Source organism: Drosophila santomea, chromosome 3R (assembly GCF_016746245.2).
Source record: "Drosophila santomea strain STO CAGO 1482 chromosome 3R, Prin_Dsan_1.1, whole genome shotgun sequence".
Classification (NCBI taxonomy): Eukaryota; Metazoa; Arthropoda; class Insecta; order Diptera; family Drosophilidae; genus Drosophila; species Drosophila santomea.
The window spans coordinates 18289947-18312674 of NC_053019.2; the positions used below are offsets into that span (position 1 = coordinate 18289947).

At 41.6% G+C, this 22728-nt stretch overlaps 2 protein-coding genes across 2 annotated transcripts in view; one reads left to right on the plus strand and one right to left on the minus strand.

The window, feature by feature from the left end:
* Positions 1–1970: 1970 nt before the first annotated feature.
* On the plus strand, positions 1971–3474 carry LOC120452300. Its single transcript, XM_039636435.1, has one exon. The coding sequence runs from the start codon at positions 2028–2030 to the stop codon at positions 3015–3017; it is 990 nt and encodes a 329-aa protein (XP_039492369.1). The 5' UTR covers positions 1971–2027; the 3' UTR covers positions 3018–3474.
* Positions 3475–4026: 552 nt separating this feature from the next.
* The window catches only part of LOC120451708 (hemicentin-2), a 64211-nt gene continuing 45509 nt past the window's right edge, over positions 4027–22728 (minus strand). The window contains exons 3-8 of the mRNA XM_039635609.1: positions 20003–20310; positions 16708–16778; positions 12606–12766; positions 7717–7925; positions 7230–7335; positions 4027–6528 (exon numbers count right to left, since the gene is read on the minus strand). Coding sequence (XP_039491543.1) covers positions 6413–6528; positions 7230–7335; positions 7717–7925; positions 12606–12766; positions 16708–16778; positions 20003–20310 — 971 coding nt within the window. The 3' untranslated portion in view covers positions 4027–6412. The remainder of the gene's footprint in view (positions 6529–7229; positions 7336–7716; positions 7926–12605; positions 12767–16707; positions 16779–20002; positions 20311–22728) is intronic.

A 22728-nucleotide genomic window follows, 5' to 3' on the forward strand; every position in this document is an offset into this window, starting at 1 on the left:
CCAATTGCACTTCGGTGCCTAAGGAAATACATCTCGATCCGAATTCATAGTAATTGGCAATAAAATCGTTCCAACGTTCCAACCGCTTTTCTTGGCTTTGATTCCGAAAGCAACGAAAACTTTTGCGCGCCCAAATTGAAAAGAGTCTTTGTTGTGCCCGTGTGTGTGTGGCTGCTCGAAGCAGCGGCTCTTTGGCATTAGCCAGCATCCTTTGCTCCATGATCCTGGCTGCTTTCAATGGCTCACCTTGTGAGGAGAGCACCTTCAATGGGCACACGCACACACACCACCCCACTCTGCCGCATTCAGGCGCTTACTTATTAGAGGAAAAGCAGGTGAAACATATCCTTGAGGCGGTGACGTTGCACTCGGAAGTCAGTCTATGCATACAGCCCAGAAAATGGCAATAATGAAATCAAAATGTGAATGCCCTTTGCATTTCCTACTTACACTTTGACCCTATTACGAGCAAAAGCTAAAGCTCCAGATGAAACCAAATCCGAGCCCGGTCAGCATCCAAGCATTTCCTTCGCCTGCAATCCTCCTCCTTGAATGAGTCCTCATTAGTTCCCCTTCCGAAATTATGCGGCTTCGCAGCCTTGGCTGCTGCATTAAATTTGCATTTGAAAGCTGCATTCGAAAGTTGAGACAAATCATGGAAAGGCATTCGTTTGAAGAAGCTTATTCAAACTATCGGATTTAGATGCAATGGACTGCCTCAAAATGGTAAGCTGAGGATGTGTACCTGTGTTAAATGGCAGAGAATGGAAATTAGAACAACATTAAAAGTTTTAATGAAAAAAATATAATCAATAATAATATAATAACTTTATTTTTACACTATGTTTCGTGACAAATAGACAAGGATATCACAGAAAAAATAAGCTAAAAGGACGCGGTACACTTACGAACCTCTCAACTTACGTTCGAGTAACTTGAGTAATTCACATAAACTGATACTTCACGGGAAAATAATTAATAAATGAAATACGACACAACTAGGTTAAAAAAATGTAAGTTATATGTTTAGTAAGAAAATACATATATTTTTGGCCTATTATTTATCCCAACATGCATGCCCATCGATTGCGGACTTTATCCATTTTATTAATGTCCTGGGCTACTATTATAGTGAATCTCTCGATGTTTCCCGCTTTAATTTATTTGCCAGACACAATGCGGTCGACAACAATTGCAGAACGTCGACTGTCCTAATGGAAAATGGCCGGATTAAACCTTCAATCCTTTCAGTAACGATTGTCCTTGTTGCTTAGCCTCATATTAGGCAACGAGTCGACCTTGACTCAATGGCCATTGTCCTTTCAGTTCGGATGGCTTAATTTAATACTGCTGCTCCCGCTTTAATCCGTTGTGAATACACCCAAACTGGTTTTATTCGCATTTCGACATTTATATTTTAACATTTCATAGTTGGCCATTTAGCACCAAGCTTAATTTGTATCATCCTTAAGATGATGAGAGAGAAGATTGTTAGGTAATTATGTTAACTGATGATGGTTTACTGATTTCGTCCAAATCATCATCAAAGCATCATGCATCAAATACAAACATACCAGAGTTGTCATCCTCTTTAAATGGGAGGTCAAGAAGACGCTGTAAAAAACTAGTTCTTTGGGCTTCAAATTGGCCGTGTTTTAAACTTGTTCGTGCAATTTTAACTATTTTCTGTCACCTAAAATACATTTTTATATATTAACAGAAATAAAAGAATAAAAAATAATGGGACAGGTTTGTAACAATCCTCAAAAATACCAATTTAACAGTGTGCGAAAAACTTACTAACTTAACTTAACTTTTCTAACTTTTTAAATTTAATGTCAAAGATTTGTTAAGTTATTATAAAGAATGAGAATCTAAATGCATGTGATTTCCAATATCGCCATTCGCCCATGACAAAAAGAGTTATCGATAAGTGCGTATTGAACTCTCCATCCCTGGCAATTGCGCATTTTGGAAGAACGCTTTTCTGGACAATTAGAATATAAATACGATAATTGACTACAACGATGGATACCGAAATTGTTTACGACCAATTCATTCTTGCCGATAATGAAGATGAATTACTGCTTATTTACGACGATGAAGTGAATTTAGATGGGGAGCACCTTCTAATCTATGAGGATGTCTGGAAGAGCGAAGAGGTAATGACTCTAGATGGGAATTTAGCCAACATCGAAGACTACGCGGTTTTGGTGGAAGTAATGGACACTCCTACCATACACGTCGTCTCTGGGAGCGAGGAAGAAATGACACCAGAAGAGAATTTGGGAGACTTCGAATCAGCGGATGCACTGGTCACTTCCACAACAGACGTGGCAGATTTAGAAGAACTCACGGTCTATATTCCCGAAGAGATCCCATTTGCAGATTCGGGATTCTTTGCAGAGCAGGACGACAACTTGGAGGCATACGACTTCACCTACACGGTGATCGCGTCTGAGGCTATAAGCCATTCTCCTGGAGAATTGACCGAAGTGACAGAGCTTATACGCTATCTCAGCCAGGACTTGGTCTTCCAGGCATACTCGCCGCCATCGATACCCAGCTTGCATACCGAGCATTGTCCTCGTCACAACAACACCTCACAGGACATCTTCTGGTCCGACATGGAGGAGGTGTCCTGCATCCTGTTGCGTTCGGCGGCCGCCTATATGGAACCACCCGCTTATGTCGACGACGCCACAGTGAGTTTTATTGCCAAGGGTCTCTCCTTGGCCAAGAGTTTCACGACTGAGGAGCCCAATTCCCTAAGAGCACATGAGAGCATTGGTCGCCTGGTGGCCGCCATTGTCATGGACAGACAGTCGGGCGTCGTAATGGCATACGCCGTGATCCACCTCGTTCCCCAGGCTATGAACGACGACAGCACAGGCGAGTTGTTGGGCATGATGCTACATAACGTCATTCGTGGATTCGCCATCAACGACCACTTCCGTCGCATAATTATCGAAAACAGCCGCCCCTTCCTTTTGGTGGCTAACCAAATTCCAAACTAATATTTCCTTTTAATCGATCGATTCAATTTTAAATCTTTCATCATTTTATTTGGAGCATTTAAGAAGCATTTTCCTTTTTGGTGGCGAACCAAATTCCAAACTAATAGTTCCCTGGAATCGATCGATTCAATTTTAAATCTTTCATCATTTTATTTGGAGCATTTAAGAAGCATTTTCCTTTTGGTGGCGAACCAAATTCCAAACTAATATTTCCTTTTAATCGATCGATTCAATTTTAAATCTTTCATCATTTTATTTGGAGCATTTAAGAAGCATTTTCCTTTTGGTGGCGAACCAAATTCCAAACTAATAGTTCCCTGGAATCGATCGATTCAATTTTAAATCTTTCATCATTTTATTTGGAGCATTTAAGAAGCATTTGAGCATTTAAGAGGCTGACAAAAAAAACAGAAATATATACGATCAGTAATAAATAACTATTATCCTAACTTTTAAAGTGCCTGCCAAATTATTTTAACTTAAATGAAAAACGCATTCACGCTTTGTTTTAGAATGTTATTAAAGAACTTGTAATAATAAATAGTTCTGTGGCTACGAAATAAAGTCATTGTACAAGAAAAACTAAGTAAAGCCGCCAATATTTTAATTTTTATATTCTGAAAACTAAATGTATGCTTTAATATGCGGCTTGCATACAATTATATGTTTATATTTATCAGTCTTGCTGTATGTACAGATCATAAGAGCATGATTAAATTAAATTTTTAATTTTTACTTACCATAAGGATGGGTCATTTTATTTTACTTACTCGACAATGGAAAGAGTTCTTTAAGTTATTCAATTGTATTATTTTATTGTATGTAATGCAATAAATTTGTCAGTTAAAGTTCACATAGTTCTTACTTTCGTTTACATATTTATATGTGTAAGTATTTTCGTTATTAGTCGGTACTTAACAATAAACTTTGCTATATAATGAGTACAAGTTTCTTCCAGTGTCTGTCTTTAAAAAGTAACGTCCACACGTCTGCGATTTTGGGACTTTTGCGTGTAATGCGATTTATTTACAAATAGTCGGTTGTTGATAATTACATGAATGGAGTCTACACGTTAATCGAGTTGATGAAAAACACTTAAGAGCTTAGAAATGTATTTTGATTTCGATTTGTATAGTACTTGCTATGGTCATATACGCCGCTTAGGTCTAACAAACTATCATTGTTCAACATTCAGTTTTAGTGTTGTGTCCAATGGCCAATGGCTTTTTGGCGGAAAAATAAGAGGCTGCATATAAGGTTGGGCGCTACTCGGATGTGTGGGTGTGAAAAGGAGTGGGTGGCTCAAAGGTGGTTAGCCGCAGACCGCGAGCATTTGATGCATGCAAGCCGGAATGTGTTAATTGTCCACACCCGTGAAAAGAATCCCCGTTAAATTAACCTCCACCTGCCCGACCGCTGTAATATTGACCGCAGAAATTTATTTCCGTGGCTTTTTCTCACCCGTCTGCGGAGCGTGTTTGTGTTGGCTCACAGCTGCTTGCGGTTAACTTGGCCCGGGATCAATTTGTTAAGCGCTCAAAGGCGGGCACATCAAGTATACGCAGGGAGTGACAGCCGACGCTGCCTTGGGACAATCGCACACATAATTAATGCCGCTTTGAGGGCATTGTTTGAGTGGGTGTGGGAGTGATAGTGGGTCTGCACCTAATTGCAATTAAGTTGACGCTGCAGCCTCACTTTCCACCTTTCCACGTGCATACAAATTCAGGAGCAGAGACAACTTTAATTAATTTCTGACGATTTTTATGGGATTTACCGTGGATCGGGGGTGTGTGTGTGTAATTAAAAAGGACGACGTTAAGTGGATAAATAAATACGAGTTGGGCCTGCGGGTTGGCGATGCACACGATGTTTACATTTTGTCCGTTTGTCGTTTGTCGTTTTATTTATTTCTTTGGCCGCCTTGCGCCTTTGTCTCCTGCCTGCCGCTATTTGTTTATTTATTTTATGTATTTATTTGTATCGTTTAAATGCAATTCATTAGTGTTTGGAATACGTCTCTGGTTGGATTCTGCCATTTATATTATTTGTATATTCAATTAATTTACATTTTGCTGAACGATTTCGCAGTGGAGTTATATACAGTTCACGATTCGGTCCGCTGAATTCAATAAATTTACTTTCGTTATCAATTAAATTGTTTTTGCTTGCTGGACGCCCATTTCATCCAATTCGTCCATTTCGATCAATGAGTGTATTTGCTATAATTTTTTGTTCTTACGCAATATTTACTTTATGAATTTTGCTTTTTCCGGCATGTTTCGAGCTTGTTCGTGAGATAAGAGCACATAAAATAGAGTTCCATAAATTGGCTATGCAAATGTTTGCGATACATCGGCAGATACATACATCGTGAGTCCGAGTATGTGGGTGTTATGTTTGCCAAAGATAATGCTAAATAAACTCCTTGGAAATCTTTCACAACTTCTACGATCTCTGCGACGACCTATTCAATTTTTCAAATTTATTGGCAAAATAAGTTTCATTTCCTCTGACCAGAAACGAGGTCACCACCGGCCAGAGTCTAGTATTTGCCAAAAATAATAAATATTCAAAACTGTCCGGCATCCGTGAGTGAGTGAGAGAGCAAGAGAGAGAGAGAGAGAGAGAGAGAGAGTGAGAGAGGAGGAGGAAAACTGTGCGAGGAGTGCGGGAGATATGGCTAATTGAAAAGTTTAGCATGTCGCCACATAGGAAGGAGACTGCAAATGTTGTTCCAGACTCCAATTGCCATGCAAATGCATTCGAGTTGCATTTTTCCAAAAACGCATTTGTTTGATGGCTGGAATTTCCCAGATCCCGATCCCTCTTCCTGCCCAGCTCGCCCATGCGGTCTGAATGGTTTCAGGATATCGATGCAATTTCACATCGGACTGCATAAATATTTACTGTTATTCATTTATGCAAACTTACTCGATATTTTCCACAAAACATAGGCCCCGCCACTCGCGCAACCGAACCAAAACTGAATCGAGTTGAAATACCTAAACAAAACTACGTAACAAATTCAGTTAGGAGCCAGCTTAGAACTAGGGGCTTACTAACTAGTTCGCTTAGAGCCGGTAGAACTTACGATTAGCTGGGAGTCGAGGTTCTCGAAACTGCCTGTCTTTTTCTGGGATACGGACTCATCCTCTATATGTATTGGTTATTAGTTAGTGGATAAAATCAACTAGCTTACAACATGCACTCGGTTATTACGTGTTATCTCTCTTCTTGTTTCTTCTCGCTTTTCGCTATTTGGGCCTATCAAATTAATTTGGTTTTTTACTTTTTACTTTTTACGTTGGCAGAGTGTTGGGCTTCCCATCTCCTCACTGTCTAGTAGCAGCTATTGCTCCGGCCATTCAGTTTGGCTTGCTGGCAGTGACATGTCATGTGCGGTGGCCCACTCCGATGAGAATGACGCTGAGCAGGAGCGCCAGGATGCTGAGGGCGTAGGCCCGGGTGGTGGCTGCCGAGGAGGTGACCGCTGAAGCCGACGATTCGCCTGGGAAAATGCAAAGAGAACAATCAGACTCTGTATCTCTTTTTAGGGATATATGACATATTTAATCAAGGGAATCAACAATACAGTCAGTATCTTTGGAATTAGTTGTAAGGTGTAATACTTAATTTAAAGTTTTTTAAGTTTCTTGTCCATTATCTGTATTCGTCTTTTTTTTTCATCATCATCAAATTCAAAAATACGTGAACTTGATAAATAGCTTCACTTCAATTTGCTTCAAATTAAGTTTGTATATAGAGTATAGCAATGCAGTACTACTTGGATTTTTATATTTTAACTTGATAAATAGAGACACTTAAATTTTAATGAAATGAAGTTTGCATGTAGAATATAGCAATGCAGTACTACTTGGATTTTTATATTTTAACTTGATAAATAAAGACACTTCAATATTAATGAAATGAAGTTTGTATGTAGAGTATAGCAATGCAGTGCTACTTGGATTTTTATATTTTAACTTGATAAATAGAGACACTTCAATTTGCATGAAATGAAGCTTGTATGTAGAGTATAGCAATGCAGTATGACTTTAATTTTTATATTTTAACTTGATAATTAGAGACACTTCAATATTAATGAAATGAAGCTTGTATGTAGAGTATAGCAATGCAGTATGACTTTAATTTTTATATTTATTTTTAAAGGAAGTTTTTTTGCGTTCAAATGGCCGGACTGCAACTCACCATTTATTATGTTCAGCGTTACGGTCGCACTGGGGCTATTCGACGGGCTACATGTGTAATTGCCAGTATCGCGCTTCTTGGCCGACTCGATGATTAATGAGCCAATCTGCAGGAGGGAAAACAAGAACACAGGCCCACTCAGTTACTTACAGAGAAAGACAAGCACAGGCAGTTTTTACTCGGACATGGGCACACGTATTTCAAATATCGCGCATGTGCCGCAACTGCCATTTTGCCCCGCGGCGAAGAAAGTTTTGGCAAGGCAATTAGGAGAAATGCGACACAACTGAAACTTTGCAAACCAATATTATGCGATTTCTCGCTTGCCAGCGGCAGCCAAGAATCAAACTAAAAAAATAATAATAATAAAACTAAAAAAAATGACAAGGTTCTTTTGGAAGGTGCTTTAAGTTTTAATTGCATTGCCATAGTGAAACAAACTTGATATCCTTATTAAGTAAGTAATAATTATCCACCGTTCACTTACCGTGCTCTGCCCTTCGCCGGAGGCCTCCGGCAGATTGGGATCCAGTTGCGTGCGGTGGCGCCTGGAGTCGGCCGCCAGCTGCTCGGCGCCGTGGTACCACATGATGAACGTGGGCGGCTCCAAGGCGCCACGCACGATGCAGCGTAGCACCACGTTGCTGCCTGCCTTCACGTAGCGGTCCGGCTCTCCCAGGATCTCCGTGCGGGGAACTGCGGCATGGAAGTAGGAATAGAATAGAGTAGAAGAGCCGTGCGCATAAGTGGAAGTGGCAAATTCGGCGCTTAGAAATTGTGTCATTTCGCTAATCTATTGAATTAACGGCTACGAGTCACGTCGCACACGTAAATCTGGCTGTGGCAGGACAACACTCCGCCTCCAAAGAAAATCCACTTTTCAATTTTTCACTTACTGATTCCAGCTTGAACTACACCCATACCCAACGCCCTTTCTCCCCACCAGACTGTGCTCCAGTTCGGGGCACCCGGGTGATTTTTTGGCCAACAGACACGCACATGCATAACAAACTAAGAGTTGTGGCAACAAAAATGTGGAAGAAAAGCAGCGAAAAAGGCGGTGAATAGGGAGCGCACACAGACGAACAAGTTGGAAATGTTGGCGCATACATTTTCACACGACTTACCGACGCTCCGCGGCGTCACCTTCCCCCCATCCCGGAAAAGCGGGAAAACTGGGCATCTTCATTTGCTAGGCAGCGTGGTGCGACGTGAGCTTTGAAATTTGACAAAATCACGTATACGCCGAGTTTTCACTGCTGTTACACAAAAATGTGCAAAATGAGTGCGCCGAGAATTTTACACAAAATGTCCGACTATGCCCCCAGAGTATCTGTGTGGGCTTCTACATGTCTGTGTAATACCAGTACCTACTGTAGTCGGCGAGCACGCGCCAAGTTTTGGTTTGACACCAAACTGTGTCAGCTTGTCAAAATCGTCATGTTGTTGAATGTTAGTTTTCCAGCTGCTTGACTGGAGGTTCGCACCACAGCAGCAAATAATATGCAAAAAATTGACTAAAAGTTGACTACGTACTACGTACTACGTACTACGTACTGCGGCAGTTAAAGCTCAAGCACCAGTGCAATATTATTAGCAACCGTTACACTTTATCACACACGCAACATTTATTTGGAGATGTTACCGCCCGGTGAGGGAATAATTTTCCAGTCAGCACATTCATTGGCTCTAATTAATTCGAGGATAAAGGGGCTCGATGTAAAAGCAGCAGTTTAAAATTCATTCTCCCAAGTACAACAAAGTGGAACTATGTATGTACATATGTATTTCCCTGGCGAAATTTGATAACAAAGGCTGGTAATCACAAAAGATGTAAATTAATACTAAGAAAAATAAATGGATAAGAGTATAAAAAAATGATAAGAAAGGAAATGAAAGAAAGAAAACAATTTCTGAATTACTTGTGTTGTATTTAGAGGATTGTTTTTTCGTTACACAGTTATTACTAAAGAATTCGTTTTAATACCCAAAATTCGGAAGAAAAAGGAACTGGTTTTTGTTTATTATTTACGAACTATGACCAAGATTAATAATTCACATCAAATAAATTTCTTCGACAACATCGTTTTAAGTAAAGTTTTGGTCTTTGAATACCAATTATCAAATAAATTGCAACTTTGTTTTCTGAACACTATAAACATAACCCCAGCCCATCCGAATCTAGATATATACACCCTGGTAAGTCACATTTTCAAATTCATTTCAGTGACAGCATCGACTGGGAACTATTATGCTTAGTCTTTAGAAATAATTTAAAAAGAAAAGAAGCTGAATGGGAGCCGCAGAAACAGAAACAGAAACAGAAACAGAAACAGAAACCCGAAAACTTTGACCACATCTCGGCAAATTCTCCAAGCACAAAGGGAGCACAAGTGCAAAGGGAAGGGAATTAGTTAAGAGTGTCAAGCGAATTGCAGCAACTTAAATTAATTGAGTTTATGGCGAAATGCTTTTAGGCAAATTAGTCGAGAGGCGCTGCGCAAACATCACAGGGAAATTGTCACTTTTGATGGCGAGATAAAGTGCGGTCCCAAAAAAAAAATAAATAAAACCAAAAGAAAACCCCAAAATTGGCTTTGGCCATACAAGATTAGCAGCAAATTAAATAAGACCAAGCCATTCGGGAATGAATTCGAAACGAGACGGCGAATCATCAACCTTGGAGATGAGATGATCTGAGCTGAACAGAAAGCGAATCGCATAAAACCAAATCTAGTTTGTCGTTCAATGATGCAGAAAAAAAATATTCATTCATTCATTCGGCATTCATGTGTGCAAGTCACCGTGGGTGCGAATGGTTTTCTTTTCCTTGTCAGGCGCGAAAAGCTCTTTCGTGAACTGGGATCATAAAAATAAATCAGTAGAGTTGACCGGGCAAAAAGTTTAAAAAGATTATTACATAAGTTTGCAGCTAAGCAGACTTGATGTTTTTTCGGGGCATTAACAGCGATTTGGCTCCATTGTGCTGCCCATTTCGGTGACCTAGAAACTCGAGTAAATGAACCAAAACCAAAGAAGCTGACATTTTAACCAGCAACAAAGCAAATAAGGATTTCTTCCTCCGCCCGCCCCTTAACATAACAAATTGACCGAAAACTACGAGCCTATTACCCCAACTCCAGCTCTGCATCCAAATATGGCCAGGGAATCAAGCAGCGGGCAGGCAAAGGCCAAAGCCTAAACATAAAATCCATTGCCAAAGGATCTGAATCGAATTCATCCAGCGCCAACGGGTGGTGGTGGTGGGTCAAGGCGGTTGATTTTGGGTGGTTTTGGATGTTTTGGGGCGGTGGAAGTGGGTGGTGCAAAAATCGACAACATGCAAAGGGAGTTTGCACAGACAAAACGATGCAATAAATACAAATTACATGGCAAAGGCACAAAATCAGCCAGGCAGAGCGACAGCAAGAGCAGAGTGCGAGAACGGGTGGAAAATGCTGGTAGGAAAAACTGCAAAGGGGTGATCAAGGGTGGTGAAGAATAGGTGCTGCCGATAATGGTTATGGCCAGCCGAATTGGAAGAAAAGGAGCAAAGGAAGCGGAAGGACCACGCTCGCCCAAATTCAACTTCAAACAAACAAAGGCCGATTGGACCTCCGACGGGGAAATGGAAATGGATATGGCCATGGATGAAGGCCAAACGACTGCAAATAATGGTGATTCAGAAAGAGACAGCGAGTCGGCGCGAGAAAGAGACGGATCGTAGAATCCCTGCCGGGCATGAATAGAAATCCTTTATGCTTAAACTTGTCGTTAGATTAACGCAAATGTGGCCGCGCATACGAAATTCAGAAAGGAGAATTTTTTTTGCCTTCAGATGGATACCTGTTGGCTGCCACGCCCTGCGCCCATTCCCAGTTTCTCGAAGCTAACACTAAAAAAATTGGTTGTTGAGCATTTTCGTAGTTTAATTAATTGATTAATTTGCAATGCCTTTTAAAATAACTCAAATAAGATTTCGGGAAATATTTTTTAAAAATGTGTTTTTGAAGTATAGCAAAAATATTTAAACACTTTTTAATAAGATTTACATTTAACAACAAATTACATTGTTGTAATTCATGTACCCAAAATACATATTGTGCCCATCAAGCAGATCTAATTTAACATGTTAAATTTTCAATGTTTTCTATTTTATTCCATTTTTAACAATTTAATCTGATTGTTCCCAGTGGACACGCACGCTCTCACATGAGGTTTTGGCATACATGCGCATGTGTTTAGCATACAAATTAGCTGAGCCGGAAATGCGAAAATCACTTTTTGGCAACACCATTATCCAGTCTATTGCCCTTGCCCTCATTTTTCCCTGCTCATCCCTCGATTCAGCATGATGTGTCCTTTTTTGCCGGCAGCATCCTCAGGCTGGATCGCCATAAAACCAAAGTGTTAGTTGGATGAAAGAAAATTCAATTTGTTGGCTTCAAATGCAAATTGACTTTTTACTTTCACTGCTTTGCGCTCCTCTTTTCGTTGCCATCTGAGCTGGGCTAAATTGACCTTAAATTGTCAAAGAATTTGAAATAATGGTGTAATTCTGGCCGAAGGGCCTTGTTTTTCGTAAAGCAAACCTCAGCCGCAGCTTGCAGAAGAAATTGTTTCAAATGAATGCATCCGTGTCATAGATAAAATCTGGATCTGAAACCGAATTCGAATTCGAATTCGAATCGGAAACCCAATAGCCGTGGCCAAAAAATATTCGCACTGATTTCCGTTTAAAAGCCCCAAGCAATGCAGTTGTTATTGTGCCGGCCAGATAAATAGTGTGAGCCAGAACCACAGCCGGGAAATTTCATATCAATTACAGGGCTCAGAACATCCTCCGATGCCCTCGACTGACATTTACATTGTTCATTTGGCCTGCTGATGCTGTTTCTTCCGGTATGCAAACATGAAATTTAATTAACTTTTTACTCGTTGCTCGGATGTGTGTGTGTTTCTGGGAAACCAAAACGAAACCAGAGCCCAGCACGTAAAAGTTTTCTCGTTAAAAAACTTGACTGACCAAAGAAATGTTCCGTCTGTGTGCTCTGCTTTACTTTTTTTTTTTTGCACTCGTTTTTCGAGTATTTCAATGGGCAATGGTCAGCAGCCGCAATTTGAATGCAATTTAGTGAATAATTTGAAATGCAGTTGCCTCATAAAAGATGCAAAGATCTCGGCCCATGTGTGGCTCGACCTTTTGTAAGCAGGCTGAAAGTTTTCGCATTTGCTGTCGCTTGACCTTTGCGCCTAATTCACCCAGAGTGCAGTGCCCAAGTGCGAACTCATATGCAAAAGCCTTGGCATTTAGTGCTCATGTTCACGGTCTAGGACTTGGTCTTGGTTTTGGTCTTGGACTTGGACTTGACTTACCCACAACTTGCAGCTGGACACGCGCGCTGACTTTGGGCTCCGTGGAGACCTGGCACTCGTAGGAGCCGGCGTCCCGGGCCTGGACGTACTTGATCTGCAGGGTCCAGTACTTGTCCGGCTGCTTGATGGCCAGGAATCGCTGGTCGGCTATGAAGACGGCCCTGAAAGCGGGATGCAAAATTGGAATTAGTCGCAAGTTATAACTTTTAATTTAATTTTAGTGTTATACAGAAAACCAGACTTGTGGCACATGGTTGAGTTATGAAAGCATTGGCACTGCTTATTTGAGGAATCTTTGGTAAGTAATAGTTAAATCGATGCTGTGAGGTAATCTTAATTGCTTACTAAAGCTACAATGAAAATCATATTTAAATATTCCGTATAATAATCACTTTTATATAAACTCAAAGGCCAGAGCTGACTAATCACGCAAACTTGGCCTGGAGGACTAGCCACACGATTATTTTTTGTTTGAAAACTGCAGGATGCCGGCAACCTGAGTCCATTTGGACTGACTTTAAGCACCCATGCCATATAGCATAAACTCTGAGCAAACGAACAATAGCGGCAGACCCATTTAGCGGAGTACTCGCTAAGTCCGCTACTAATGGCCACTCAAAAGACACTTAAAGTTATTTAGTTGCGGCATTTAAGCGGCAACTAGCGAAAGAGACGGCGAGTGTTGGGGGGAAAGAGTTGACAACAAAGTTGCGTGTTTGGGGCAGGCAGCATGCAAATGTTTTTGTGCGAAGTCAGTAGTAGTAAAATAAGTTGCGTTTAATGACATTGTTGCGATATTTTTGTTCCTTCTTCCTAGTTGTACCCCACCCCCCGGGACTCTAGGCTACCAAATTGCCCCCTGCACTTTGACTAAAGTGCAAAAATGTTTCCGTCATTTGGCTAAAATGCAGCGAATGGCCACGCCCACTGCACACATGCGTTGACATTGCTTATTATGTGCCCCAAAGCTTGGACCCAGTACCTCCCCCCCCCCCCCCCCCACTAACAAGTTTTGATGCTAAACCCAGATTAGACCCTTGCGTTTTGCACTCGTAAAACTCGACATTTTATGACTTTTGCCATTTCCTCGGTGTCCTGTTCGTCCTCCCCACCTAAACTGTGCACCCCGCGCTGTATTTCTTATCAAGATTTTGTAGTTACTTTATAATTTTCATTTCATTTTAAAGTTTCTCAGCGCCCTTGACTCCTCCTCCTCCTCCTGGCCTCCTACACTTGGTTGTCCCCTCTTTGCCGTATATTTTGATGCAACTCCTTTTGCCTTGCCCGTATTTTGTGGCTTTCTACAGTCTCTCTGCACGGTTTTCAAGTACTAGGGAGTGACCCGACCCGGCATGAGTTACCATTTGCAATTTATTGTTGTGGAGGAAGCTGTAGTGAAAGAAGTACCAGCTTCCTCCATTCCCACTTAGGAGGAAGGCCACTTAAATACTCCGCTTGGTTGGGAGCCCGCAAAAGGAATTTTCGGTCCATTTGAATGGTTGTTTGGGGCCTCAGAAAATCAAGATAAATAACCGTAAACTAAATAAATATTTTAGGAAAAATACTTCAACTAATATTATTTTGTAATTAAATGAATGTGATTAGGTTGCGATTTAATTTCACATATAAAGGGTGCTTTTAAAAGCGCAAATAAATAAGATGTTAAATATTTTTAAGGGAATCAGCTTCCACAACAGGAGCTCAATTTCCGCAGGGACTGCTTGTGAATACGAAAGGACGTCGTTTCGCAGGATTGTGGGGGTGGAGTCTTTGGCTTTAACCTCAGACGTATCTACCAAGATTTCTACCCCGCCGGAGAGTTTCATTTCCTTCGCTTCGTTTATCGCATCAGGGAGCTGCTTGCTGCAGCTTGTTGCGGTTGCCACTCGGAGAATCCCATTAAGAGGAAGCTCATCTCCTGCTGCACATGCAGCTCCTGCCATATGACGCACTCGCCGGTGTGCGGTGTGTGTACCCAGATAAGAGATAACAAAGTAGCCGAGAAACACCTGGCTGGGTAATTACCCCGACCGCCGTCCAAGCATTACGGCTCCTTTCGGCCAAGTAATCCTTCGTAAGAACGGGAAGGGAGATGGAGAATGGAGATGGCCATAAATTGAGGAAAGCATGTGTCCAGCGGCAAACAAAAGACAGCATTGCACGTGACATTTATATGATAGTGTAAACACATCATTTGCGCCATTATACAGCACACTAGCAGTGTCGCTGGCTAAAAGTTTTGAAATCTATTCCCATTATGTTTGCCATGCCGGGGAACTGCTGGCGAAGGACAAACAGTTGGGGTTTCTTTTGAGCGCGCAAAAAGAAGAAAACTTTCTAGATAAATGTGACAGAAGACATTGGAGCAGGAAAGAACTCGATGCACACAATCAACTGGCAGCAAGTTGCAGGATGAACTAACTTGGCCCGAAAGAGGCGGTCGGCAAAAAAAAAAAGGGGAGTGGCACCGGGCACCGGGGCACGGGATCTTCTGCTGATGGGCACTGCAGGAAGCAATCAGTAAGGACACTATCTCAGCTAAATTTCAATGCTCGCCATGCCCAGCAATGTTTGTCTTCAGCCAGTCATTCATTTCTGCCCAGCCATTCAACCAACCATTCATCCTGGCCAACATACTTACATACATACATACATACATAGATACTCACACACAATCGTAGGGCCATCGGCAGCCCCTTCGCACAGAGACTCCCATATGGAAGCTACTCCGCCAGAAGGACAAACAGGCTGGATGTCTTATCTAATGTGAAAGGTTCATTGGTTTTACTTTTCTATCAAAGTAATAAGCTGGAAATGTTTTCCCTTCTACCCTGCAACACAATCCCTCACGAATGGCAACGTGGCTAAAACAGAGAAGGATGTGAAGATGCACAGCAAAATATTTCGGGGTCTTACTTTATATATTAGCCCTAAAATTATTAAACAACTTACTACTAAAGAGCTATATTTTAAATGCTTTGCTATAGTAATAAAAATAATATAAATAACACTTAATAATATATACTTTGAAATGTCAGATTGAAAACAGAAGTTGCACCATTCAAATACATTAAAGATATTGATTGGATTTTATATTTGAACTCTTAACATAATTTTAATTTTTTTATTCGTATCATTAGAACATGATTTATTTAATTTGTACTTATGGACAAATACAGTTTTTGTTTTCCAAGTGTGAAATAAAAGTCGGACGAACCAACAACAAGCAGACTCAGAGACAGTTTGATGTAGGGTTTTTTCTGCATTCGAAGGGGAAGGGGGTGAAAAAATTCAATGAAATTGCACACTTGCACACTTGCGTTTCCGCTTGGCCTGTCATACAGGAAAAACAGGAAAAGGACATCCACATCCAGCATCCAGCATCCACAAGCTCGCATCATTGATGACACACCTGCATCTCGCCCTGTTCGAGGACACGCAGATTGAAATTGAAGGGGCTCTTCGGAAGCTTCAAAGTTTATACTCTTAATTCATTTTGTTGTAAATTGTTTTTGTCTCAATCGAGTTTACAAAAATTTCGGAGGAATCAAATTGGACAGTTTCGATGGAGTTCTGTGAAAAGATGTTGATATAAGTAAACCTAACGAACAAATCGTCCTTTCAAGTTAGCAAGTAGAAAATAGTAGAAGCAAGCACAATGCGATGGTTTCAAATTTTAATACAAGGGTTAATCATCCAACAGGGTGATTATGTAGGCATTTTCGCCACTCATGATATTTTAATTGGCAGATATCATTACTGCCAACTGTTGTTCATTATTTTCATGCAAATGTCTGGAATGTCTCAAACAGAGTAATCAGTAAATTACCGGTGAAAATGTATAACTATATCTCAGCGAGCGTCGTATACAAGAAAAGCAGTTGAAATCGAGCCTGTTAAATTCACAAATTACACAAATACTTGTGCTCATCTGTGCATTATATCGTTAATACTACTGTCGCTGTCTGCGTACTCCAGGCACTCGAGAATGTCCGGGGATATTAACGACTTAGAGTGTGGAGGCAGAAAATTGATTTGTAATTGTCAGCAGATAGTCGTTCAGCCACGAATTCAAATGTCTGGCAATGAGATTGTTAATTACCTGTCAACGGTCAAGATGTGTCCATCTCGCAGACGAATCCAGGACACAGATTTGTTGCCCAGCTGTTTGACCTGTGGGAATAAAACAAACAAATTGGATTATAAATGAGATTGAGGCTGATCAAATATTTACTCTGCCAGATAGTGATTTAAATAAAAATTCGCTATGAAAAACTAATGGAAAAAAACAGATGTGAGTAAGCTTTATAAAGTTGTGAGTATATGACAATGATTGAATAAAGCATGTTAAATTCACATTACAGCGCTTTATATTACTGTTTAACTGAACAGAACAGTTTAACTGAACTGTTATTTTATCTACAAATATGTTGTTATTTTACGTTATTAATTATTTGAAATTATAAATGCCTTGCAAGATTATTTGTGTATGGCCAAAGTCAATTTAGGTGGAAAGTGCCATTTGCCAATATTGCATTTTGCCATTAGAAGCTGGAGCTGCTTAGAGAAGGGCCACAACCGAGATTAGACACCCCATCTACGATGTGGACCATCCGCTCCATTAACGATAAGGACAACCTCCGGTGACTGGACAGTCCAGTCCACACGGGAATTGCTCAACAAGTGGAAGAGAAATGTCAAAGTGCCGGCGCACACAGAGGCAAGCAAAGTACAGCAACCGAATGCAGATGGGGCCAGGAGTTTGGTAAGTGTGATCCAGTGGCTGCCCACTGAAACTACATTGAAATGTAATTAAATACCGAAATGAACATGAAACCCGGCCGACAGATGGACAAGCACAGGAGTAGGCGCCGAGGCTCAGAAGTAGGGGCAACTGCATCTGCATCGGCAACGGCATGTTTCAGATATTATCGAAATGTGTCGTAGTTAGTAAATCTAAAATGCATTTATAGGCGCACGCAGACCACCATCCTGTTTGCACTGAAACGATTTTGTCCATTCAACACTTTGGTCCTGGTTTGGTTGGGCACTCTGGTTAGTTGTTGGCTAGTTGCAGTCCTCTGCCCTCCATAGATCTACATAAAATGTGTAGGTGCTGTCGCCGTCCTGTAATTCCGTTGTAACGATCTCATTAGGAGCTCGTTACATGCGTTGCATTTAATTGGCCTCAGTCGGCTCTGCAGATAACTGTACGGATTACTAATTTAGTTTGGGGAAAATTCCAATTGCGAGATTACTTTTGATTGCAACGACATCAAGAATCAGTCTAACTGCAATGCTACTCGATTGAAGTGGGCATTCTTTGGGCGGACAAAAGTTAACCTCCCTCCGACAATTACAAATAAGCTGCTGCTTGGAATATTTCAAATAAGCCATTTACCCCAAAAGGATGTTCTACTCCACCTGATGTCATCGAATGTCCGCACAAGTGAGGCCAATTTGAAAAGAAGCGGACCGAAGAGTAATCTTTAGCTGACTCCCGTCCTCGTCCACAACCTTGTCATCTGCTCCTGCTGATGCTGCTCCTGTGTCCCTCCTGGCTAAGAGGACTCACTCAACTGTGGCACTTAATGCAGCATTTGAACAGAGAATGGAGTGAAAGGCTCCCGGAGAATGCGGACCGGCGAAAGGAGCGTCGAATAAACTGGGCGTGTCATCCTGGACGAGCATAAAGTGTAAAGCCAACGACGAGTAATTGACGAAAATTGAGATGCGAGCCTTATACTTTTCATTCCTGGATCGGGAAATGATGGCTGCTCTGTCTGGTGGAGGTATGTTGGATGCTGGAGGTGGGTCATGGATGCTGGGTGTTGGGTGGTGGTAGGAGCAGTCTAGGCTGTTGGTTGCTGAGCTCTGCGGAGGAGCACTTAATTGACCGTGACAACAAGAAATTAGCATTGCTCTTCTGGAAAATTACAGAACACAGGACACACTCCCTCCCCATCTCATCACGTATTAAATATTTCAGACGCGAATAATGTGAGTTTTCCAATGCTTTGTTCTCTACCTGGAATTTGAGCTCTAAAATGTTTGTATTCAGGGAATAACTTTGCCCACGAATGAGTTGCAAAAGCCTCTAAGACAGCTTGGCAAATTGGATGATTTCAGCTTAAATTTAATTTGTCTCTTTTTGTAACGAAAAGGAATATATTATTCTTGTTTAATCTTTAACCTCGGAGGGCATATTGATAACAATAATGTTGGTTCTGCTGGCAATCTACACGTTTTGTGTTTGTATTTCGCATAATCTTCAAACAAATGTCTGAAGTATGTTGAAACACGATCACACCTGCCCCAAAGGTGCAAATTAAATAAATACTGAATAATTAGCAACACCTTGCCATTGGCAAATTGGTCACGTAACGTGGCTGACCTAGACTCCAAAAACTTGGCAACAATTGCGATGCCATAAAACTAATTTGCTCAAATTTAATTTTCACTTTTCGTTTATGCTAAATAAAATATTTACAACTTGTAAGCAAACAATTTGGCCGAATGCGTGCCCCTGGCACTTTCCATTACCCCACGTCCACGCCCCTGACCCTGAGTCTGACCCCTATTCCCCTGATCTACCCATTGGCCTTTAAACACCTGCGCAAACAATGGAAAAGCGTGTGAGAAATCGCCTGAGAGCGCCTTGGCCACGTTTGTTTGGCATTTGTTCTTGAGCCTTGCGTTAAACACACAGGCTGCGGTCACACCTCCTCGGCATGGTCCCCCAAAAATGTTCCGGGCATCCAACAAATATTTGCGCAATAAAATTTAATGGGTTTTCTATTTGGACCTCAGGCAGGTCACGGTGATGAGGGCCGTCACAACAACCATAGTAGTTATAATTACAAATAAAAACACGCACGCATCTCCGCAAAACAGCACGCAACTTTGTTTGCAAATGTACAGGTGAAGTTCCCTACGGCGAACGAAGTGTGCGGAAGCGGAATCATAAAGCTTTGCTGGTTAGCACGAACTTTCAAACACTTGCTATTTTTATTTATAACCACGTTCTATGCAATATTTCTGTCGCTTAAGACATAAAAATAGAATTATGTTTACACAAAATAAATACCTAAAATAAATTAAATACAAGTTTTGTGAATGCTAGCTTTAACACAATATTTTTTTTTTATTCATAATTTTGGCATTTGGCAGTCCACGTAAATTTCTGTATTATGAAATGTATGTATTTTGCGGTATTTAACAAACAATTGAGTTTTTAGTTCAGGTGCGGGTAGGCAATGACGACTGTACGCGCAATAAAAATGAAAATATCGCAGTAATTATGAATTTATTTCTCCGCAGCTTTGGCTCGTTATGCTTGGCAAATTGAGATGGGTTGTGGGAGGGAGATGAAATGGTTTAGCTGAAGCGGCACTCACCCGACATGGCAGATACGCGTGTGTCCCGATCTGAGTGGTCACATTGGAAGTGGCGTAGCCATCCAGATAGGGCTCCACGAGTCCCGATGTCGCCGACAGTGCGGATGCCTCCGGCAGAAGCGAGGACACTTGAGCCAGGCTGGAGAACGCGGTCGCCGATGATGGGTCGCCGCTCTCCTCGGAGCTGATGGCCGTGGAGGCTGCCGATGCCGATGCCGCCGATGTCCCTGCTCTTTCTGATGTTCTGTCTGCTCCTGGTCCAGATGCCCTACCGCCTGCCGCCTCCGCCGACGTCTGTGTGTGCGATGCTAGAATTGATTTGGGGGCGGCCCAGAGAAAGAGGAAAGTGGATTTCTTGTTAATCGAAATGACAATTTTGGGCTTCGATTTCACCAACATGCACATGTCACGTACATGGCGCTACTGGTTCGTGTGTTTGTATTCGGAAAGGAGGGCGTTTTGGGTGGTCCGTGTTAGTTGATTGGGTATTAAAGCTGCAGGCAAACATCGACCTTTAATTTGCATGCATTTGTACATGACAACATGGAAGGAGGGAAATACAGGTTTAACTCGCGCTGAACATTGCTTGAATTTAAGTGTTTTAGGGTGTGGCTGTATGAATCGCAGTGTCTTTGCTTAATAAAATTCATTAAATAGATAAGCAACCCTTTTAAATACCTTTTAAAACTTAAATAAAAGGCGAACTTGTGTTTGCACGGTTGCTCAGCTACACTAACTAATACTAACTTAACACTGAATTGTGGCAAATGAGCGTATGGTGTTTAAGTCAGATCCACACAAAACCACCAAGTCAGAAGCAGACGAAGAAGGAGGTCCAACCACAGTGGCCATTCAGTGGGCGGTGACCACCTCTGCATCTGATGGCCCCAACTGCGGCTTCCTTTCCCTTCCGAGCTTTGGATACACACTCGTACTTGTGTGTTTGGCAAATGCCAGTTTTCGGTTTCAAATGAATCAATGGCATTTAAGTGGCTGGCGGGAGACAACGTCACCATCATGATTTTCACACCACAGGAAAGTTTTTTAATGAATGCCGTTCATTAAAATTGATTGTTGTTTGGTGGGTTGACAGGCGACCCAATGCTTCAACTCCCTGTTCTCGCAAATACCGTCCAATGTCCAACGATGAGCTGGCAGAACGCGGAAGGTCCGCCAAAACGCATGCTATTTGCTGAATTGCCAATTAACTGGCAATTTCGGCTAAACCAAACCGAACCGAACCGAAACAGAACCCTCGAATCGCCCTTACTCCTAACAAAAGCGATTGATTTTATGCCTCTGGGCCTTTATTTCTGCCCGATGACTGAACAATATTTTCGGTATAACATTAATTTTTGGCGGGAGTTTGGTTGAAAGAATGAAGAAAACGGTTTTCGATTTTTAACTTTGACATAATTGCGCCTGTCGCTGTCAGCTTGATATATTTCATAAATTGTGGAATTGAGACGTAAGTTGATGAACAGTTTATTAAAGATAGCTTTTAAATGTATATATTCTAATATACAAATATATTACTGGTTTACTGGTATTCGAGTATAAAAGAAATTACAGGACACATGTTCAAATTTGCTCGTTAATTCTTTAAAGCACCTAAAAGTTAACTGACGCATAATGGAACAATAGCCAATATATCAGCACTGCCAAATTGATTCACAAGGACGTGTGTGCATGTGTATGGCAGAATTTGTGCTCCAATTAAAACGACGAATGTAGCGTAAAATCATTTCGAGTTTGACAACTTGCACGTCAATTTAATTGGTGCGAGCCCTTGATGCCCAAAAAGGTGGCAGTGACAGTGGCAGTGACAGTGGCAGTGGCAGTGCGTTGCTCCGTATGCATAGCTGAAATCAGCAATCATTTCATCTATGCCTATTTTTTGCCCCCCAGGATGACACATCTGCCCCATTGCTCCACTACACAAGGGTACAGAGCCACGGCAACAGCCGGAAAAAAAAGGGAAATAGTCAGGGAGCTGGGAAAGTCGGGTGGCGGAGTTCGGTGGCGTAATTGACAAAAGGTTTCATGCATTCAATGCCACTGCCAGGCTCGTTGTCGCCCTCTGACAAATACAGCGCCCAACTGATGGCTCGACACTCCCGGCCAAGTTGTAGGACCCGACCAGAAGGACATGCCCGCTGGCAACCCACACTCACACTCACACTCACACTCGCACACACATTCACTCACTCACAATCAGCGCAATCGACACGCAAAAATTGGAGAGAAACGCGCTGAAAAGATCAAAGCCATTCAATTGTCAGCGTCGTCAGCTAGAGAGGCTCCTCGAATGCGGAGGCGGATGTGGGTGTGGATGAGGATGTGGATGTGGATGTGGCGATGGATTTCGGGGGTGGTGATTTGTCAAAGCAACCAGCTTGAGGCTACCGCCTCCCGGTTGCCGCCCAAATGTTTAGCTCAACTTTAACCAAATAAAACAGATGCCAGAAATTCGCTTAGTTTGCATTTCCGCACGAAGCTGTTGATTAACGTGTGGATTGGGAGGAGACGAAGGATCCCAATCAGGGAAACTGACAATAGAAATGAAAACAAGGACGACGATTTGAATCGACTCTTTTTGGTGAGCTAGTTTCTGCACAGATTTATTAATCTCTTTACAGAATCTATTAAATTCATATTTTATACGTGGCGTATGCGTAATATAACTAAGTCAGATATATTAGTTAAAAAAAAATGTAGCAATAAAG

Bases quoted from the DNA above. Each gene is read 5' to 3' on its own strand.
- LOC120452300 (XM_039636435.1), top strand. From the start codon at position 2,028: ATGGATACCGAAATTGTTTACGACCAATTCATTCTTGCCGATAATGAA.